A 21,558-nucleotide genomic window follows, 5' to 3' on the forward strand; every position below is an offset into this window, starting at 1 on the left:
GAAATTGGCATCCCCAATGCTTATTGAAGCAGTAAAAACTACAACTGGGTAGCTTCATTTTCTTTTCATTACCCCTTAATGTGGGACCAGAAAATCAATTCAACATAGCATTATCTCTTTTTTTTTTGAGGGGGGGCATGGTTCAAACAAAAGAAAAAAACATTTTTGGTGCACCAAATTACATCACTTATTTGGCACACATTATTGCGGTTAAACATGAAACATACAAACCGGATTGCTCAATCCACGTAACTCTGCTGTGGGTGATTGCTGTTCTGTCTCAACATGCCTGGCTTCATCTGTGCAAGGCTAAAAAATAATATACAAATGTAAATGACGAGACCACACAGCTTTACACAACACGATTTCGAAGTGGAATAATAAGGATGTCAAATTGATGTGTCATGGCATAAATACCATTCTCCAAGTGTGATGTATCCATCATAGGTTACTTAGGTAATGCCAAACGGTACGAAAACTTAAATCAGTGTTCAGTGCCGTACTCAAGAAAAACATGGTTTAGAGAGGGGAGTGCACAGGAGTTTGAGGGGCACAAACAAATCAATATTGACAAGTATAAATGTTTAATAATATGAACCCCCAAAATAAGCATTTGGTTTCGCACGTTTTTTTTATTGGCTATGAAGCAAATTACGAGCTAAAATGTTTTTTTTTTTCAACGTAAAATGAGATCACATACTTGACAGGTCAATCCGCAGGTTTCAAGTGCGTGCACACATGGCTCTGTCTGCGCAGGGTCGTCTTCATTCGTGCCAATCTATAGTGGAAGAAACATCGATATAACACAATATCAAGACCCTGACAAAATACAGCAATGGTCTTAAGACTCTCAATTCACAAACTCAATGTACGTGTACACAAAAACACAACACTGAGCTATAAATGTGGCCTATAAATACTTGTGATGGGAATGACACTCATACCAAAGGTAAGTGAAGTTTTGGTTATAGCTCTTAAGGGCTGCACTGAAAAAGAAGTTCACGTACTTTGCCCCTAAAAATCTCATCTTTGCTTATGAGCCTATGAGGGCAGTGAGAATGTGGACACAAATGAACACTAAAATGTACAATGGGCATATGCCATAAAAATATTGGATATTTATGTGTATGTACATGTTCTTTTCAAGCGATTGACACACTCAAAGAAACCTTAAAAAAAAATGCCGGGCCTTTACGGAACACATAGCAGTCACAGAGAAATCTGGAAGAAGGGTCTTTTTAGTTTACCTTAAGCTACTTAGGCAACTAATACAAGTACTTATGCAAGACACCCACTACGATGTAAATTTTTGAACCAGGACGGCACCGATTATGCCAATACTAGTCTTTCTGTGTATAAGTGAGGTACCCGCTATGCATCTGTAAGGTATCATGTGCACATTTTGATGCTGCATGTGGCCGGTGATAAGGAATTATGTCTGATCACTTTGCAGTGGGCGGGAAGCTTAAAATCACACACTCATGCAATTAGCACTGTGTGATGCAGGGTCGTTACTTTAATCTTCTGATATGTTATATTACGTAAGTTAACCTGATTCTTTGCCTAAAATGAAGCCTATATAAGGTTTTTCTACAAATGAGTTTGAAAAGTTAGCATGGTTTTGTGGTACAACAATGCTACACAAAGGGCTCAGATTCAAATCCCCTCCAATCTTTGATATATATATATTATTACGTGCAGCATCACTTAGACACCAGTAGCAGACAATTACACCACTGTTGTAGTTTCATAAAAGCCTTCGATGTAAAAGGGGTCGACATATAGCGCAAAAGTTTTGGATTGATTGATATTTGGGATTTAATGTTCCATGATGATGATGTTTGATGTTTTGTGGCGCAAGAACCATTTCATGGCGAAAGAGCGCCAGTTCATCTTACTAGAGATATGGACAATGATTGTGATAAGCGGCTGTATAAGGGCCGTAAATTTTCTCGCGCTAAGGCAGGCAAAAACACAGAAGTAATAAAATCATCAGCATGTCATGAAAAGTGTGTGGTGTTAATGAATGACGAAAGTTTGTGATAATAAAAACCATGGTGGGCACGTATGGCATAAGCACTAGTGCCTCGATCGTTCACACCCTTGCTTCCAAGGGCCGTGAGGCAAGTGCTTTGTTGAGTGTAGCCACTGCAGCAGAGACCTCTCTGGAGAGGTTAGGCTACAGAATGCCCAGGTATATGATATGAAAAGTACAAATTTCTTTTAAAAATGCTAACAATAATTTATGACTAAAAAGTGGTTCCCTACGGACGAACGTTGCAGGATGGAGTGGTATCTGCTGTCGGTAGGGTAAGGGAAAGTTGTCTTCTCAGCGTGTCTAATTCTTTACACTGGATTAAAATGTGAAGTACAGCGAGTGCTTCTCCACATCTATCACACAAAGGTGAATCGCCCCCAGACAAAAGAAATGAATGTGTTGTATGTGTATGTCCTGTTCTTAACCTTGTAAGGATTACTTCTGTGTGGCGTGACTTTGATACTGGCGGCCAATGACCAAGTTGCGGCTTGATGACATGCAATTTATTATCTGTGTGTGTGTCCCATGTGATCTGCCAATAGCCTCTGAGCTTTCGTTTTAAAAAAGGTTTCAAATCGAGTGCAGGAACTGGTATCGACGTATTGGAAGCGGTTTTGTCGGCGGATCTAGCTAGCTGGTCCACCAGAACGTTGCCTTGAATTTCGCGGTGTCCTGGCACCCAGCAGACTACAACATGCTGCTTAGATGAGTAGACTGTGCATAAGAGCGAATAGAGCGAGACAAGGACAGGGTTCTAGTGCTTTTTAAGAGCTTTCAAAGCTTTTACTACGCTGAGGGAATCTGTATATATTATTGCCTTCTTAGCTTTATTTGTTCAATGTGTTTGACGGCCGCGAGTATCGCATAAGCTTCGTCGGTGAAAATGCTTGAATCAGTGTGCAGAACGCCAGCTTCCAAAAAGCTGGTACGGGCCAACGGCTGCGTACGAGACAGAAGTGTCGGACTTGGAAGCATCCGTGAAAAACTCAGGACATGTGTATTTCTGTTGTAGTTCTAGGAAGTATGTCTGGATGTGTGCAATTCGTGCATGCTTCGTGACATTTAAGAAAGACACGTCGCAATCTATTGCCTGCCATTGCCACGGTGGCAGGTACACTGCAGGAGCCATCAAACGGCGTTTAAGTGGCACACCGGTTTCTTTTGCTAGGCCCCTCACACGGAGTGAGTAGGGTTGTCTCATAGAAGGCCGTTTTTCAAACACAGCAAGGCTTGACATGTCACTAATTGTGGAATGTGATGGGTGATTCTTGTCTGCGTTTACATTAGGATAATATTAAAAAGACATGCAACATCTCTGTAGGTGGAGCAACCATTCGTTTTATTCCACGTAGAAGCTTTCCACGGGGCTAGTGCGAAAAGCACCTGTGGAGAGACGGATGCCTAGATGATGAACAGGGTCAAGCATTTTAAGAAAAGTAGGTGTCGCAGACTGATATGCTATTGCTCCATAGTCTAGGCGAGTACGTACGAGGCTTTTATACAAATTCACTAGACACTTCTTGTCGCTTCCCCACGTAGTGTGTGACAACACTTTCAGAACGTTCATGGCTTTTATGCACTTGTTTTTCAAATACTCGATTGATTGATTTGATTGATATGTGGGGCTTATCGTCCCAAAAGCACCATATGATTATAAGAGACGCCATAGTGGAGGGCTCCGGAAATTTCGACCACCTGGGGTTCTTTAACGTGCTCCCAAATTTGAGCACACGGGCCTACAACATTGCCGCCTCCATCGGAAGTGCAGCCGCCGCAGCGGGGATTCGAACCCGCGACCTGGGGGTCACCAGCCCAGTACCTTAGCCACTAGACTACCACGGCGGGGCTTTTCAAATACTTAATGTGTGGTATGAAGGTTAGCTTGGTGTCCAGGATGAGACCTAAGAATTTGTGTTCGGTGTGTTTGTGTTCGGTTAACAGAAAGACGTTGCCCATGCAGTTGAATATCAGGTTCGGAATTAAGGCCTCTCTTCCTGGAAAACAAGACACACATGCTTTTCTGTGCATTCAACCGGAACCCGTTTTCTTCAGCCCGATTGGAGACTGTTCAAACCAAGCTGAACCTGGCGCTCACACAAAGCCAGATTGCAAGATCTAAAGCCAAGCTGGACGTCATCAACATATGTACAATAAAACATATTGCGAGGAATGGACAAGTGCAAAGAATTCATTTTGATGAGAAAAAGTGTGCAACTAAGTACACCATTTCGAGAAGTTAATTCAAGCGCGAAAACTTGACATGATCACTCACACACGCACACACCCATGTGTCAAACACACATGGGTGTGTGCATGTGTGAGTGATCGTGTCAAGTTTTCGCGCCCGAATTAACTTTTCGAAATGCTCTACCAACTAACCCAACAACAAGTTCTTTTATAAGTACACCATCTTGCGGCACGCCTGTTTCTTGGACAAATGTTTGGGAAAGAATGCTGCCTACTCGAGCTCGAAATGTCCGATTTGACAAGTAACTTTCGATAATATTGAACATTCTTCCGCAAACGCCAAGATGGGACAGGTCTCTTAATATTCCAAAGCGCCATGTTGTATCGTAAGCCTTTTCGATATTGAGGAACACAGGAAGAAAGTATTGCTTATGAACGAAAGCGTTTCTGATCATTGCCTCGATATGAACAAGGTGGTCTGTGGTGGATCTATCTTCTCGAAGCCCGCACTAAAATAGGTCGAGCAAATTGTTTGTTTCAAGGAAATGTACAAGTGGGCAGTTGATCATTTTTTCAAAAAGTTTGCACGGGCAGCTTGTAAGCGCAATCGGCCTATAACTCGAAACTGAAAAAGGGTCTTTGCCCTGTTTCAAAATGGGAATAACAATAGCTTCTTTCCAGGAAGTAGGGACAGCCCCAGAGAACCAGATAGCATTGTACAAGCAAAGTAAGGTTTTTGTGTTTCAATTGGTAGGTTTTTTAACGTTTCGTACACCACACGGTCAGAACCTGGAGCGAAGTCATTGCAGGAGTTCAGTGATGTTTGGAGCTCAGGTAAGCTGAAAGCTTGGTTGTACGCCTTATATCTTGTACATTTGTGTTTGAGTTTTTGCTTTTCTAGTTTTGTTCTGTATGTTTGGAAAGCGTCAGTATTGTGCGACGAGCTGGACACCTGCTTAAAGTGTGCACCGAGGAAGTTCGCCTGATCTTCCAAGGTGTCACCCTGAGTGTTTACGAGTGGCAGTGCGTGTACTTGTCTTCCTGCTACCCTACCAACCATGTTCCAAACTTTAGCCTCCTGTGTATATGAATTGATCCCCGATAAAAACTTTTGCCAACTTTCTCTTCTGGCCTGCCGACGCGTTCGCCTGGCCTGAGACGTCATTTTCTTGAAGATTTGAAGATTTTCGGCTGTCGGTGAGTTCCGAAGCAACCTCCATGCTTTGTTTTGCTGCTTGCGTGCATTTCGGTTCTCAGAGTTACACCATGGCACACGTCGTTTTCCAGGGTGTCCATTCGTTTTTGGGATGCATTTTGTTGCTGCTTCAATCAAATACGAAGTGAAGTAGTTGACAGCAGCATCAATGCTCAAAGTACATATGTCCCGCCAACTTATATGAGTGATGGTATAAAACTGTTCTAATTGGCTTTGTTTAATAGCCATTTGGGAACCTGTGGTGGGCATTCAGTTGATGTAGGTGTGCTCAAAACTACGGGAAAGTGGTCTTTTCTGTAGGAATTAGTGATGACTTTCCAGTGAAGTAGACGCACAAGTGATGGAGATACTATGCTTAGGTCTATTGAGGAATAAGTATTGTTAGCGAGGTTATAATAAGTTGGTTCTTTTCGATTCAGAAGACACGCACTAGAAGAGAGAAGAAACTGTTCAATCAGTCGACCTCGGCCGTCCTAATGAGAGTCACCCCATAGCCTGCTATGCGCATTCAAGTCTCCAAGGAGAACAAAAGGTTCCGGAAGTTCATTGATTAAGGACTGCAATTCATGTTTTTGTAGGTGATAGCTTGGAGGTACGTAAAGAGTGCAAATTGTTACGAGTTTGTCGAAAAGCACAGCTCGAACAGCCACCGCCTTAAGAGATGTTTGGAGTTGAAAGTGTGTGCATGCAATCCCTTGATTCACTATGATGGCAACAGCTCCAGATGATGTCACGGTATCATTACGGTCTTTTCGGAAAATAGCGTATTTACGTAAAAAGTTGGTGTGTTTTGCATATAGGTGTTTTTTGTACACACAGCACTTTTGGTGAGTGTTCGTGTAAAAGTTCTTGGACATCGTCAAGATTCCTGAGAAGGCCCTTGACATTCCATTGTATAATCTGAGTGTTCATGGTGAAGGTAAAGTAGTGCTGTGTGTACGAGGAGCGAGTTGCTGTTTAGGCGGGGAGTTTGAATTCAAGTAACAGGGCCATCACTAGGCCTCGTTATTTGCTTTTTTGTTTTCTTGACGCGCTCTAAGGAGCCACGCCGCTCTTTCGGCACCAAGGGTACCAACGTATTCATTGCCTCCTCGGAGGCACTGGATGCCCGCACGTGCGAGCTGGTTGCTCGAATTCTGGGCCTCGCCTGGTGAGGCGAGGCCTTGAGACCTGAGGACCCTGGGGTCTCCGAACTCTGTTAGGGAGTAGGCGGAGTAGTCTGGACTACAGCCGCCTTGGGGACAGGTGCCACAACCTCCGGCTCGATATGCGCAGGCCGAGGGAGTGGCGAGGGCTGGTGCAGCGATGCCCCCTGATGCGCCACATCAGCATACGTTGGGCCATAAATATTGAGATTCTTTTCCTTGCTTCCTTAAAAGAAATGTTTCTTTCACTTTCACCATTATTATTTCCTTTTCTTTCTTCCAGTATGGACAGGAACGTGAACATGCAGCATGGTTTCGCCACAGTTTACACAGTGTGGCTGCTCTTTGCAGTTCTCAAACAGGTGGCCCAGGGCTCCACATTGTGCACAGGTCTGGCGACCCCGACAGCTTTTGGAGCCATGGCCATACCTCTGACATTGGAAGCAACGACGGGGGTTTGGTATGTATAGCCTGATTGAAGTTTTCGTGTACCCTGTTTGAATGGTTTCTGGCAATTTACTGGAAGCAAACGTGAGTATTAATTAGGTGTTTCAGTGGTATTTTCTTTTTGTCTCTTCTGATGATAATTCTCTGTGCATTAGTCACATTTTGGCTCTTCCGCCCCACCAAAGGTTCAGTCTCGGTCAGGTCAAGTAAGTCCATGTCAGATACCACTCTGCGAGTTGTGTTCATTAATCTGTGTGGTGTTATGGTTATTGGTATGCCACTGAAAGCTGAGAGACGGTCTAGCTTTTCAAATTGTTCTTTGTCCCGGATTTCGAGGAGGAGGTCTCCCCTAGCCATTTTGGTTACCTTGTATCCAGCGCCAAGAGTTTCGGTAAGACATCTAGCAACTACCAAGGGCGAGACGGTCCTGGCTTGCTTTCCAGTTTTTTCACAGTGGATGACATGAAAGTGAGGAAAAGTTTCTATTAGCCTGTTGAAAAAGTTTGTCATCGGTGTGTAACCGCTTCAAGCCGGTACGATCGGTAATTGAGGGAAATGCTTTATGCATGCCGGTTTTACTTTTATTCAGCAGCGTTGGTGACCACCCACCATGAAGCCCAACGATCGGACGCTAAAAGTTCGTAATTACTAAAAACTTGCCGACGCCAGCCATACAACACCACTATAACCCGATGCGCTTAGACCAAGGTAGGCTATTCGCATAGGGTTAACCCTCGCCGCCAGGAAAATTGGAAGTAAAAGGAAGAAACAAGAAAACAGGAAAGATAAAAAGTCATGGCAAAGACGAAGATGTAGAGAAAGAGGGAGGGATAGAAAAAGGCGACTGCCGATTTCCCCTGGGTGGGTCAGTCTAGGGGTGCCGTCTACGTGAAGCCGGGGCCAAAGGGGTGTGTTGCCTCTGCCAGGGGGCCTTAAAGGTCCAATCACCCAGCGTCCGCTCAACCCCCAGGATCCCCTTTTCCCCAGACACGGCACAGCTACGCACGGCTAGGCGTGGGAGGGAGTCGAAACCACCCTCGTTAGCTCGGGTCCGTAATGTCGCTACACACCAAACGCCTGTGTAAGCAGACGCCCCTGCGGGGGGTTTAACGTCCCAAAACGAACATATATTATGAGAGACGTCATGGTGGAGGGATCCGGAAATTTCGACCACCTGGGATTCTTTAACATGCACCCAAATTTGATCACACGAGCCTAAAGCATTTTTGCCTCTATCAAAAATGCCATAAGAGTTTTGGTGATTGCCAATGAACTGTTACCGTTGTAGTTCTTAAACTGTTGCTTATAAAGCACCCTTGAAAATTGAGATACTATGACCGAAATTTAGATGCCATTGGTCTTAGGTGAAGACTGGCAACTGGCCCACTAAGAAACTAATCGGCCATTCTAAAACCGAACAGGTGGCAACTCTAGCACAACCATTCCTCGGAAATGCAGCAGTGCGACACACCTTCCCCATTTTGCTGTGTTGTCTTATTGGTAAGTGCCGAGACAACAGCTATTGCCAAAAGGAAAGCCTCTGAGATGACGAGGCGTTTCGCGTCTTTTCTGCTAGGGTAAGGGTGCATGCGATGTGGCATTATGAAAAAGGCAGATGGGACCTGCTCACGTTAAAAAATTGGTGTGCTATTTTTTCAGGAACAGATAATACTACGGTCACATGATGTACTCGTCACTCTAAGTTCGAACACACCATAGCAAGGCTGTGCTCTGTTGGGGGCAACAGCACAAATGGTGCAGTTGCACATGATATCAAGGCTGATTTTCACAGGCGTACAGGCATTTCATGAGAACTTCTGAAGCACTGCAATGCCATGCTTGCTTTGCTGTGAAGTACACTTAACTATGAACATGACAGTTGGTGTTGAGCACACCACAAAGGTATTGCAAAAAAAGCACACTTCACTTACTGAATCTTTGAGCAGTTTTCTGCTTAAAACAACCAAGCGGTTCCTTTTGTAACAGCTTTTGAAAAGAGCTCGAGATTACTTTCGCTTTAAGAATCATCACAGCTAAAGAACTCTGTATATGTGAGGAGCATAGTGGAGGATCGCTTTCGGTAGTTTTGACCAGACGGAGGTACACATAGTGTTCATGCGATCTCACTTCTGCCATTGTCGCTCACTCCCGCCATGCCCGGGTACCTACCTGGGTACCTACGGCAGTTCGCGTGCTGCAGTGTGGTTTGTTGTGGGCTCGTCATCTGTTGCTGTGTACGATGTTGAAAGGGAAGCATTGTGGTTTTTTGTTGTCATACTTTAACGAGCTCATCGGATTAGGAAGGCCTCGTTTGTTCACTCCATACAAGACCAGAAAATTAAGATGTGCAACGCGTATAACAGCCACCGCGTACACTGGCTGCCCGCCACGAGCTACGAGGGCCCATTATCTTGCTTTCACAACAAACACTACAAATTGCGTGGCCCATGAACAAGTGAAAGCCCAAAGTCTCTCGAGCCACAATTTTAAGAGGGGATGAGCGAAGCGCAGCAGCTCCCATCGAAAATGAGTCGTGCAGAGCTAGGCAAGCTTACAAAAGATAAAATATTGATAATAATATATTGCTGCAGCCCACGCCACAAAAGTACCGGCCCCTCTCCCCCTCCAAGTGTTTTAAACAGTGCTGATGTTGAGCGTTTTTGATTGTAATGTGTGGAAACAGTGGAGGAAAATATTATGCGAGGCAGATAGAGACTTCGCGCGGAGCGTGCCGTGGTAATGCCGGTCATCACTTTTTTTTTTCGTGTATGTTTTGACACCTTTTCACCTTGTATTTTACTTTTTATATGCTAATGTACACTGGAGTCCCTAAAAATGATTGAGACCGTGTTAGGGAATTTATTGACAAATTTTTCAAAATCCTGACCTCCCAACTTGAACCGATCGGCTATACTTCAAAGTGAACTAATATTGTTTTGCATCTGTTTTCACAGTTTGTTTGAATGCAATACCCGAATTTCCACAATCGCCATCACGATTTTAACCGCCACCCTGACATGCTGATTGTGCACGCAGTGGTCACGGACAAGTTTGTATGTACAGAACCTTGGTAAGCAATCTCTGTTTTTAGGTAAGTGCTTAGCTATGGCCCTTACCCGGAATGAAGTTACACCTGAAGACGCAAATATCACCGAGTTTCTTCAAGTAGTGTTTTGTTAATCTGCGCCAGTCAAACACACCGGTACTTTTCAGAAAACCGAAATGTGCGTTCTCCATTTTAGGTAATAACTTTCCGCGAAGAAACACCCCGAAGCTCTGCTCCCTCTTCGGGGACTACTAAATCAACCTGCCTCACTAGCAGCCCTCAAACTTGCATCATGAGACAAAACTAAATGGGAGACAACACGGCAGCGGTAGGCGACGGAGTCGGTAGGTACCCGAGCATGTCGGCGGCGTGTTTCGGAAGTGACGAAGGGGCACTGCGTGACGCACGTGCACACTATGTATTTAAGATTACAAAAGTATAATTTAAAAGTTAACATGCCCTGGCGAAAAATTTGACAAAGATGTTGAGCAGGTTCCATTGTATGGTTTGACCCTTTATTCTGTATACGTAAGTAGATAACACGGCTATGCACCCATGACACTGCACGAAATGGGTTCAAATGGGTTCTAAACGAGCGACAACATCAGGGCAGCGACACATGCAGTGGCAACACCGGGATGGCAACCATGGTCCAATTTATATATCTGAATTCCAATATTTTGAGCTCAACCCAACTGACCAAAATACAATGAGTGAAAGAATGTCTTGTGGCTTCATCAGGAAAATAGGATACAGCCTTAAAAGGAAAATAGGAAAGCATCAGGAAAATAGGATACAGCCTTAAAGGCAGCGCTAATCTATTCTTCAGCAGCTAGAAACTTTTCGTGTTTAATTTTCATGCACTCCAACTGCCCGTGACGTATACGCTCAACCTAAGAATCACATGGAAGTAGTTGATTAGTCAGAAAACAGGTGCACGCAACTCGTCAGTTTGCAGGAAACGTCAAAGTAGGAGTGCAACCTTTCGAAATCAGCAAAACTCCAATATTGCGGACACTTTGAAACCAACAATGTCAATATTCAGCGAGACAGGAACAAGTTAGAGGAAATCAAATGCATGGAAAGAAGGCTCATTCGAGGTACTGATATGGCACAAGCTCGCAAGGCGAGAAGTTCGAAACCACACGGAGTGCTTTCTTTTTTTTTTTAATAGGAAAATTCGTGACGTACTTCCCGAGGCCAGATTTCGCACAGTGTCCGCTATTAAACCTTTTTTTTCTTTTTCTATGCACACGAGGTCATCACCATCATCAGATGTGATAAATGGCAGGATGGTGTAGGACACATCTAAATTCAATTTCACAAAAAGGTTTTGCTGAATATCCTGACGGCTTTTCTGTTCGTGATGTTTGATAAGGCCGGTTGTATATGGATGGTGAAGAGAAGATTCAGAAGCCATGAACATCGAGAACTGAGAAGCTGTTCCATGGTGGTGGGCCAAACTGGCTACCATTGCAAGGTATCACGGTGAATAGTGGCAAAAAAATATGGGTTGGAGCAGAAAAAAAGATATGTAGAAGATTGCGACAAGCTATAAGATTCAGGAAGGCAGTGCGAGTGGAGGCATATGTATTACCATGCAGCACACTAGGACAGGAATATTATTCTGGGTGCATGAAAACCATTTCTTGGATAACTGCCTGAAGAGTCTTGATTTGTAATATTCCAGTACAGCTGAGTCCCCTTGTATCATAACCGTTTATAATAATATATAGATGAATAAAGATGGCACTATTCACTTTTACGTGTTTTCTATGGCAAAATAAACCACTTATTACGATAGTCCAGTGCTGTGGTATCAGATACAGCGATTGAATTCTGACCACAATGGGCACCGGAGTGGGCTCCACACACCAACAGTGCCATGTTGCAGACAGTGGTGAGAACGACAACTCAGATGATGCCGTTCGGCAGCCTACACTGCAGGAGGCTCAATAGATGATACAATCCCTCTGGCAATTGATTTTCAAGAAGGACTGCCCGCTGAGCTACGTGGAGCACCTAGGTGCTCTTAAAGGGACACTAAACGAAAATTCAAAAAATTGATGAAGACATCGAAATTCTTCTCGAGAGACACCACTGTTCCGATAAACGAAGTTTACTTCCTGCATTTTTTTTTAACAGTTGGTCATATTTTTTAGTGGATTGTCAGTGTGCAGCAGCTGCACGCAACCGTGAGCAGGGACGTCACATTCTCCAAAGAGCAAGCACGTGTTTCTGTTCTCTTCAATTTCTTCACCTCTCCTTTAATCTCACTCTCCCCTTTCACAAAAGCCCTGATGCATTATCTCAGCCAGAAGCATTCTTCACTGCCTTAGTTGCTCTGGAAACCGCAGTGAGCTTAGTGGGTTGAGAGACATGGGTGATGGCTGTCATTATTGGGATGCTTGTTTCTGGCAAGTGCAACATCACCTTCTCTAGTTCACAGCAAGGCTGCTAGATGCAGCAGTTGGAGAAAAGCTCATGAAATTCATTATTTTCTTCTGGTTTCTGCCTCGAATGAAGGTTGCGTCCATCGATTTCAACACCCAATTTTTTTTTAATTTGGCTGAAAATCTTGGCAGCAAAAATTCTGTTTAGTATCCCTTCAACATGTTTGCCAGCTTGGCATGAACTAACCAAAGCTGACAGACTATAGCTCGAGTGCAAATAAGTAGCACATATATTTGCACTACCTTAATTACTTGCATGCAAATACAATGTTCTGATATCTTTAATTTCTTGACCAGCTTATAGCAATTATCAGTTATAACAACGGGATCTGCTTCGTAATAGGGATCTCTTGCACAGCAGCATCTAAATAAATAAAAACAGGTAACAGACATCAAGACCAATTATGTGTGACCGCAACTCGAGTAACTTTGTGGTGGTAATTCTATAAACCAAGGCAAACCTGAACAATTTTCAAAGATGCATGCCATTAACAGCGATTGCAGCAATGAGAGGAGGAACAACTCTTATTATTTGCGGTAAATGGCACAAAAACGCAGTAAACGGAGCGCGCTTTTCTACAATGCCGCTGCAGTGCTGGGACGCTACCAGCATGCTGACAATTCGGTGTGCTTCACAGCAAAGCAAGGACGGCGCTAGAGCATGTCTATGCCCCATTCGCATCTGATGCCTCGCGCTAGCTACAAGATTTCGTTGATGATTCAGTCACGGTGCACAAGTACCTAGCCTGTGGCACTGCTATGCTTAGTACCATCATGACGTTGGTCACTCCACATTTTCACAAAAGGCGGTGGCTGACTGGCACGTACGAGCTCTTCGGCTAAAACCCTCACAGAGAAGTCACTACTACAGGGGCATTGCCAAATTTGACGGCAGTCAGGCAACACTGACCTCGCAGGTCTGGCAACAGCTTATGCAACGCTAGGGTGGCTAGAATGAGGAGGTGTAAAAAGCAGCCGCCAAAACCGGTCTCCAAAGCGCGCTGATGCCGCTTGGGGCGCTACATGCACCGGCACAGGTAACATTGCGGAGGAGACAAACGAGACAGCACGCGCTGCTCTCCATAAAAAATTGCTCCCACGCTGTGTGGTGCTGACCCGTTTTCGATAAAATCATTTTGATTGAGCAAGTGTAGCGCAGTACATAGCACCTAAGCTCTTTAAAGTCTCATCTCTGAAAACCATTGTTGAAAAGGCCTTGAAATGATTAGTTTAATGTCCCAAAACCACCATATGATTATGAGAGATGCCGTAGTGGAGGGCTCCGGAAAATTCGTTCACCTGGGGTTCTTTATCGATTATACTCCAAGATCAGAAGTTTGAATCGATGCGCCCGCCCTGCGGGAGCCAGACTATCATTTTAATAAACCTCGTATTTATATTTGACATGTCATAAAGCATTCGTTAAACATGGTTGTAGAACCATAATTTATCTTGCTAAGATAAACGTATACTGAAGTGTTTGTCTCACTAGGCACGAAGAATTAAATGTGGATTTTACCTATTCCTAGAAGCGTTTAGGATTAGCATTGTCCTACAGGCTACATTACCTATTAACCACCTCAAACCACGAAGACATTGACACTTTGTCCTTTATTCTCCCATTGAGAACTTCCTATGAGTCTATTTAAATATTGCAAGAAACGTCGCTACGATTGGCGCTACGATTGGCTGTTTTGCGCATTTTTTAAAAAATAATTCTTATTACTGTATTGCATCTTTTACTGTGATGTCTCTATGTATCAGTGTATAGTTTGGATCCTGATGATTTTTGACACATCATTTTAATATTATGTGTAGTTATTTCTCACGGTTGATTCCCAACTATAGTGCTGTAGATATATGTAATTTTAAATAATCAAAATCGTCACATTAGATGCTTAGCCCAGCTTATTTACTTTCCCGAATAGTAGATCACCCGGAATTTTGGTCACTCTACTTATTGATTTTTGCTTTAAATGTTCATGCCAAGTCGTGATACATATTGTCCACATGTAGACACTATGAACCATGTCAAATGACTCGTGTCTACATGTCGACAAAAACGATGATGGGGGGATTCAGCGGACACCAGATAGTGGGCCTCTGGCTTGACTGGAGAACGAAGAAAAAAATCTTGCAGCTCAGCTGTTGAGAACACGCTGCTTTCGCTGCCTCAAGGCATACTTGTGCTTTGTTCGTGTTGTACTGCGACACTGGTGGAGGAGCTGGCCCGCGACCCTGCCTGATGCTCCACATTCCCACGGAGAGCCGTTCATCCAGCGCAGAAGCACTTGTCGACACTCCCGTGCATCGCATCAGTAGTCGCTTGCGAGGCCTCCTTCCAGAGTTCACTCTCTCACAGGAACACTCTACAAGGCACCGCTCACATCTACCAATGGCCACCGCCAGTCCACAACAGTTACTACGAGACAGCAGTTTGCCAACCCCATCTCAGGTAACCCTTTTTTCACCGCTGGTGCCTGATCGCTTTGGTGGTGGAGCACATGAAGACGTCGAAGACTGGCTTGATCACTATGAACGTGTCGCCAACACCAACGAGTAGTCTCTTGAACAAAGGCTTTCCCGCGCCTAATTTTATCTCGACGATAGTGCTCGAACTTGGTACGAGAACAGAAAAGGCAGTTTGTCAAGATGGAGTGACTTTAAAAGAGGGATGATTGACACATTTGCTGATGTCGACCGGCGCGAACGTCCGCAGCATTTACTCGAGCTACGGGTTTAGAAACCCAATAAAACGGTCGCAATGTTCGCTGAGGACATGGCCCGTGTCTTCCGTAAAGCTGACCCGCACATGACCGACGACAAAAAGTTGCGCTATCTCATGCGCGGCGTTAAAGAGCAATTGTTCGCCAGACTTATCCGGAACCCGCCAAGCATCGTGACAGACTTGATCAAAGAAGCTACGGCTATCAAGCGGGCGCTTCACCTACGATGCCGACAATACGATCGCTTGTCCGGCAGCGCCCACATTCAATTCGCCGCTATGACATCTGACAACCAAAGCTCGTTGCGCAATTTAATAAGAGAGATTGTTCCCGAAGAGCTGCTGAAGCTGCGCAATCTGGTCGCGGAACCACCCACGGCGTCTTTCGCTGAAGTCGTCCGCGAAGAAATAACACAAGCGTTTTCAACAGCTGATTCTACTGACGATGAGCGACCTATGAGCTACGCAGCGGCGCTTCCCCGCCCACCGCCCGTTGCGCCGTCGTACCACCAGCCATCAGCAGCCATTCCTTGGTCCCCACCGCAAGAACAGACACCGCGGCGCCCTGCCGTCGTGCCGCCGTACGAAATATCGCCGTACCAAGAGCCGTCTCCCAACGAGACACGGCATTTTCCACATTTTGAGCCGTTGCGGCGTCCACAGCTTCGTAAAATAGACACTTGGCGCACTGTAGATAGGCGTCCGCTTTGTTTTACCTGCGGAAGTGTGGGACACATTTCCCGCAATTGCTGACACCGCGTAGATATGTTTCAACCTCTTCGGCAATGGTCTGACGATATACGCGCCAACGACGGCTATGCACCATGCCTGGACGCTCATTCTCAAGGACCCCCCTTGTATCAGTCCCATTTTGACAACCGCCATGCCAATAATGACGACAGTGTGCCTGATTACCAGCCAGGTTTGGGACGTCGACCACGCTCTCCGTCTCCGGCTTATTCGCGCCACCGAACTACAGCCGATGTCACTGAAAGGAGGTCACAGAATCCACGCCGGGGAAACTGAAGGCGGCGACCTCCGGGGGTGAGGTTGCAGGCCATCAAGGCGACGAAAAAAAGCCCCTGTTACTTGTACCACAGCACGCCTTAAAGCCGAGAAGTTGTAACACCGACGAAACTGTGACCACAGGTCTTACCGTTTCGGTAGACGGACAGCAAGTAACAGCCTTAGTTGACACCGGCGCCGACTTTTCTATCATAAGTGAAAACCTCGCTGTACGCCTAAAAAAAGTGAAGACTACGTGGACGGGACCTCACCTGAGGACAGCAGGCGGCCAGCTGTTGATGCCTGTCAGAAGGTGTACAGCAAGACTCGACATCGGTGGCTCTTTTTTCGTGGCGACGTTCGTCATGCTCACCTCATGCTGCAAGGACTTGATCATAGGAATGGACTTCTTAAGAGAATATGGTGCCGTCATCAACATCCCGGACCATTCAATTACATTCCGCAACAGCCCTGGTTTAGTTGACTGTTCAGACGCAATACATAACACTTTACGTATAATTGATGATGATGTGGTCGTCCCGCCCCGGTCATGCACTCTTGTTTCGGTGGAAGGCCACGAAGCGTTTGATGGAGAAGGCATTGCTGACCAAATTGGCTCGCTACTATGGCATTTCGATCGCAAGAGGTATCGTCCGTCTCACTAGTGGACGCACGAATTAACTTCTGACGAACTTTAGTGCTGAGCGCCGGCACCTTCCGAAGGGCACAGCTGTCGCTTCGTACGACAATATTGTAGAAATGCGAGGCAGTTTATGTTTGTCGGTATTGGACGAAGTGCCTAATCAAGAACCAGAACCCGTTCTCGACGTTGGCACCACCCTGTCAAAAGACGAGCGACAGAGACTTCTTCAGCTGCTAGCCGAATTCCGCGACTGCTTTTCAACGACATCACGAGTTGGTCGAACACCTTTGACAAAGCACCGAATAATCACCGAGGACACGGTGAGACCTATCCACCAGAACCCTTATCGTGTAGCTTCAAAGGAACGCGAAGCCATACAACAACAAGTCGCGAATATGCTTGCAGATGACGTCATTCAACCATCACGGAGCCCCTGGGCATCGCCTGTAGTGCTAGTAAAGAAAAAAGATGGCACCCTGCGTTTTTGCGTGGACTACAGGAAGCTGAATGGGGTGACCAAGAAAGATGTGTACTCGCTCCCACGTATTGATGACTCCCTTGACAGACTTTGGCACGCTCGCTACTTTTCTTCCATGGACTTGAGGAGTGGATACTGGCAGATCGAGGTAGACCCAAGAGACCAAGAGAAAACCGCTTTTGTAATGCCAGATGGTTCATACGAATTTAAAGTCTTGCCTTTCGGTTTGTGCTCCGCGCCCGCGACTTTTCAAAGGCTTATGGACATGGTACTTTCGGGATTGAAGTGGAAGACGTGCCTAGTCTATCTGGACGACGTTATAGTGTTTTCGACCACTTTTCACGAGCATCTCAAAAGGCTGGAAGTTGTTTTACGTGCCATACGGTTTGCGTGCCTGACATTGAAACCAGAAAAGTGTCATTTCTGTTTTCACGAACTTCAGTTTCTCGGTCACGTCCTCAGCAACGCAGGCATCCGGCCCGATCCTGGAAAAATTGCTGCCATCGCACAGTTCCCAGTACCCTCCAATAAGAAGGCTGTCAGACACTTCCTGGGCCTTTGTGCCTATTATCGCCAATTTATCGCAGACTTCGCCCGCATCACGTCGCCACTAACTCGTCTCACAAGAGACGATGTTGCCTTTGAGTGGGAAGAAGAACAGGAGGCTGCCTTTAATGACCTGCGTCAACGTCTTCAAACGCCCCCGGTGCTTGCCCACTTCGACGAAGAAGCCCTGACGATGCTTCACACAGACGCTAGCAATGTAGGTCTTGGGACTGTGCTTTTGCAACGGCAAGAGGACACAGAAAGAGTGATCGCCTACGCAAGCCGAACGCTAACACGCACGGAGAATAACTATTCAACAACAAAGAAATAATGCCTCGCTGTAGTATGGGCAGTAATAAAATTTCACCCGTACTTGTATGGCCGGCACTTCAAAGTTATTAGTGACCATCACTCCCTTTGCTGGTTAACTAATCTAAAAGATCCCACCAACCGATTAGCGCGTTGGAGCCTAAAACTGCAAGAGTTTGACATGACGGTCGTGCACAAGTCAGGCAAGCGACATATGGACGCTGACTGTCTGTCCCGTTCACCCATTGAGTCGGCAACTGTACCTGAGGAGGAGGGAACGGCATTTCTCGGTGTCCTCGACACTACCGCCATTGCGCAGCAACAACGTGAGGACACTGAGTTGCTTGGCTTAATTAACTACTTGGAAGGCAGATCTCAGAAGGCGCCAAGAGTTTTCGCAAGAGTGTTGTCATCGTTTTGTTTACGGGGCGGAGTACTCTACAAAAGAAACTTTTCGTCGAGAGGATCCGCCTATCTGCTCGTCATACCAGCAGCCCTTCATACCGAAGTACTCAAAGCATGGCACAATGAGGTGACCTCCGGCCATTTGGGTTACATGAGAACGTTGGCCAGAGTACAGCAAAGGTATTACTGGCCGAGACTAACCACAGCCGTGAAACACCACGTTCGTACCTGTCTCGACTGCCAACGATGCAAGTCACCACCGACTAAACCAGCTGGCCTCCTGCAGCCCGTGCAGGTCCCAACAGCTCCATTCTACCAGATAGGGATGGACATTTTGGGCCCACTACCTACTTCTACTGCAGGGAACCGCTGGGTTATCGTCGCGACGGATTATCTGACCCGTTATGCCGAGACAAAGGCTATCCAGAGAGGTACAGCAGCCGAGGTGGCAAGACTTTTCATCGAAAATATTGTACTGAGGCATAGTGCACCAACCGTCGTGATCACAGACAGAGGAACCGCATTTACGGCAGCTCTTTTGGATCACGTCCTGATGCTGAGTGGAACAACGCATCGTAAAACCACCGCCTACCACCCACAAACAAACGGGCTGACGGAGCGTCTGAACAAAACCATTGAAGACATGCTTTCGGTGTACGTAGACATTGAACACAAAAATTGGGATGAAATCTTGCCATACATAACGTTTGCGTACAACACGGCCAAGCAAGGAAAGGCCTGCATGACCCCGTTCAGCCTCGTTCATGAACGAGAAGTACGAACTATGTTAGATGCGATGCTGCCGCACGAAAGTGTCGACATCAACCCAGACGCCAACACGTTTAGGGAACGTGCGGAAGAAGCTAGACAACTGGTACGTTTACGGATCCGCCAGCAGCAAGAGTACGATGCAGGCCGCCACAATGCTCACCGCAGAGCAGTTGTCTATCAAATTGGCGACAAAGTATGGGTTTGGACACCCGTACGGAAACGAGGACTATCAGAAAAGCTCTTAAAGAGATACTTTGGGCCATACCGAGTGCTGCGACAACTGAGTGACGTCTCTTACGAAGTCGTTCCCAACAATTCGTGTAGTACCAAGCGTCGTCAGCACTATCCTGAACTCGTTCACGTAGTACGCATGAAGCCTTACGTCAGCGAGTGATTGCGTGAGACTTTTTTTAAAAAAAAAAACTGCATTATTGACTTCGCATCGGGTTGATGCTCTTTGAGAGGGAGGCAAATGACCCGTGTCTACATGTGGACAAAAACGATGATGGGGGGATTTAGCGGACACCAGATAGTGGGCCTCTGGCTTGACTGGAGAACGAAGAAAAAAATCTTGCGGCTCAGGTGTTAAGAACGCGCTGCTTTCGCAGCCTCAAGGTGTACTTGTCCTTTGTTCGCATTGTACTGCGACAATATGTATTCCCTCACTCTCTATTTGTGGAGCTTTGTTTCATAACTTTTGTATTCGTACTTGGTGTCACTTTATACTTGTAAAGCTTATTTTTTACTCTACACGTATGAATGTCCGTCGTGTATTGCTGCTTTGCCAACTTGTGACTGGGTCGGTACTTTGTCAATCCCTCGAGCTTTTAGTCCCGTGCTCCTCGACCTATTGAAAGAAAAGAAGTCTCTGACCAAAACAACTATAGCTAATTTAGGTGAATTAAACTAGCAAATTTTGTACAAGATGCCGGACATAGAACACACTGGCCTAATGTGCACCGGAGAGTTGCATGTGATGGCTTATAACAACGTGGCGCATGTTAAATCCATTTCTCATAGTCACAGAAAGCCGAAATAATATTTGACCATCAACCCTCTCCGCTAAGATATGATCACTGACCTAAAAAAAATTACAGTAATTCTGGCAGTTTGCATCTGCTAGCGGACCATAATCGCAAGTATTTGCAGTGTAAATAGTTTTTGCCCCTTTAGCCTACTTGAATTGCAACTGTTTATGGAAACGTGAGCCTTGCTTTTCCAGGTACTGCAAACTTAATGCTCCACGACCTGTACTATCAGCAGAAGCTAGTTTTAATTTTGAAACATAACTGATAAATAAGGCTACCGTATTGCAGGAACGACGTGATGAAGACTACAACTCACACAATTTAAGCAGCAGCTCCATTTCTACATGTATAACGAGTGCATCAAATACTAATTGCCGAAGTAACGTGCTATACCAGCAGCGGTGTTACTTATAACGCCTAACCACAAACACTGTGAAACAAGGCGGGCGTTTTTGCACTCATCACGATTATTACGAAGAACCACATTTCTCACATCTTAGCTTGCCACATAATATACAGGGCAAACATCCGCCGCTCAGCGTTATAGGATTAATGGGCGACAGACACTGCTAGTGCGCTAGATGGAAGTCTTTCGTATTCTTCCTCAGTTTATTCCATCTCATGCAGTGTTTTTTCTACAGACAGAGCGACTCTTCCACTAAGTGATCTTCGTTGCCACCCTTGGGACTTTTCAAGAGGCTGAACTGAAGCATTAAATTTTGCGGACAAGTATAATGCAGCGATGCTGGATCTGCTTTTCTTTTTTTTTTTGTCGTTGACGCCTTCAGACATTTCAGAGTAACCCAGCGCAATCAGCAATTGATGAAGTACTTGTAAAGCAGCTACCGCCTCTGAAAAGGAAAAAAAAAAAGCAGCGCACCCGATGAAAACTTTGCGAAGTGCGCACCCCATCAGCGCCCCTAGCGGCATCGGCGCGCCGAAGGGCCTTCTCCCGCAAGCAAAAAGCGCCGCGCTCATCCCACCTCCCCATTCTAGCCATCCTAGCAACGCCAAACACAACTAGGGTGGCTAAAATGGAGAGGTGTGATGACTGCGGCAGCGCTCTTACTGCCTAGCGGGGCCCCACTGCACGTTCTCGCCGCTAAGAAAAAGTTT

The 21,558-nt window shown here is 45.7% G+C and overlaps 1 protein-coding gene across 5 annotated transcripts in view; it reads right to left on the reverse strand.

The window, feature by feature from the left end:
- The window catches only part of LOC142804039 (uncharacterized), a 118,336-nt gene that overhangs the window by 25,051 nt on the left and 71,727 nt on the right, over nt 1-21,558 (reverse strand). For all 5 annotated transcript variants that reach the window (XM_075890546.1, XM_075890543.1, XM_075890549.1 and 2 more), the window contains exons 2-3: nt 701-778; nt 232-309 (exon numbers count right to left, since the gene is read on the reverse strand). In XM_075890546.1, coding sequence (XP_075746661.1) covers nt 232-309; nt 701-778 — 156 coding nt within the window. The remainder of the gene's footprint in view (nt 1-231; nt 310-700; nt 779-21,558) is intronic.

Source organism: Rhipicephalus microplus, chromosome 3, assembly GCF_043290135.1.
Source record: "Rhipicephalus microplus isolate Deutch F79 chromosome 3, USDA_Rmic, whole genome shotgun sequence".
Lineage (NCBI taxonomy): Eukaryota > Metazoa > Arthropoda > Arachnida > Ixodida > Ixodidae > Rhipicephalus > Rhipicephalus microplus.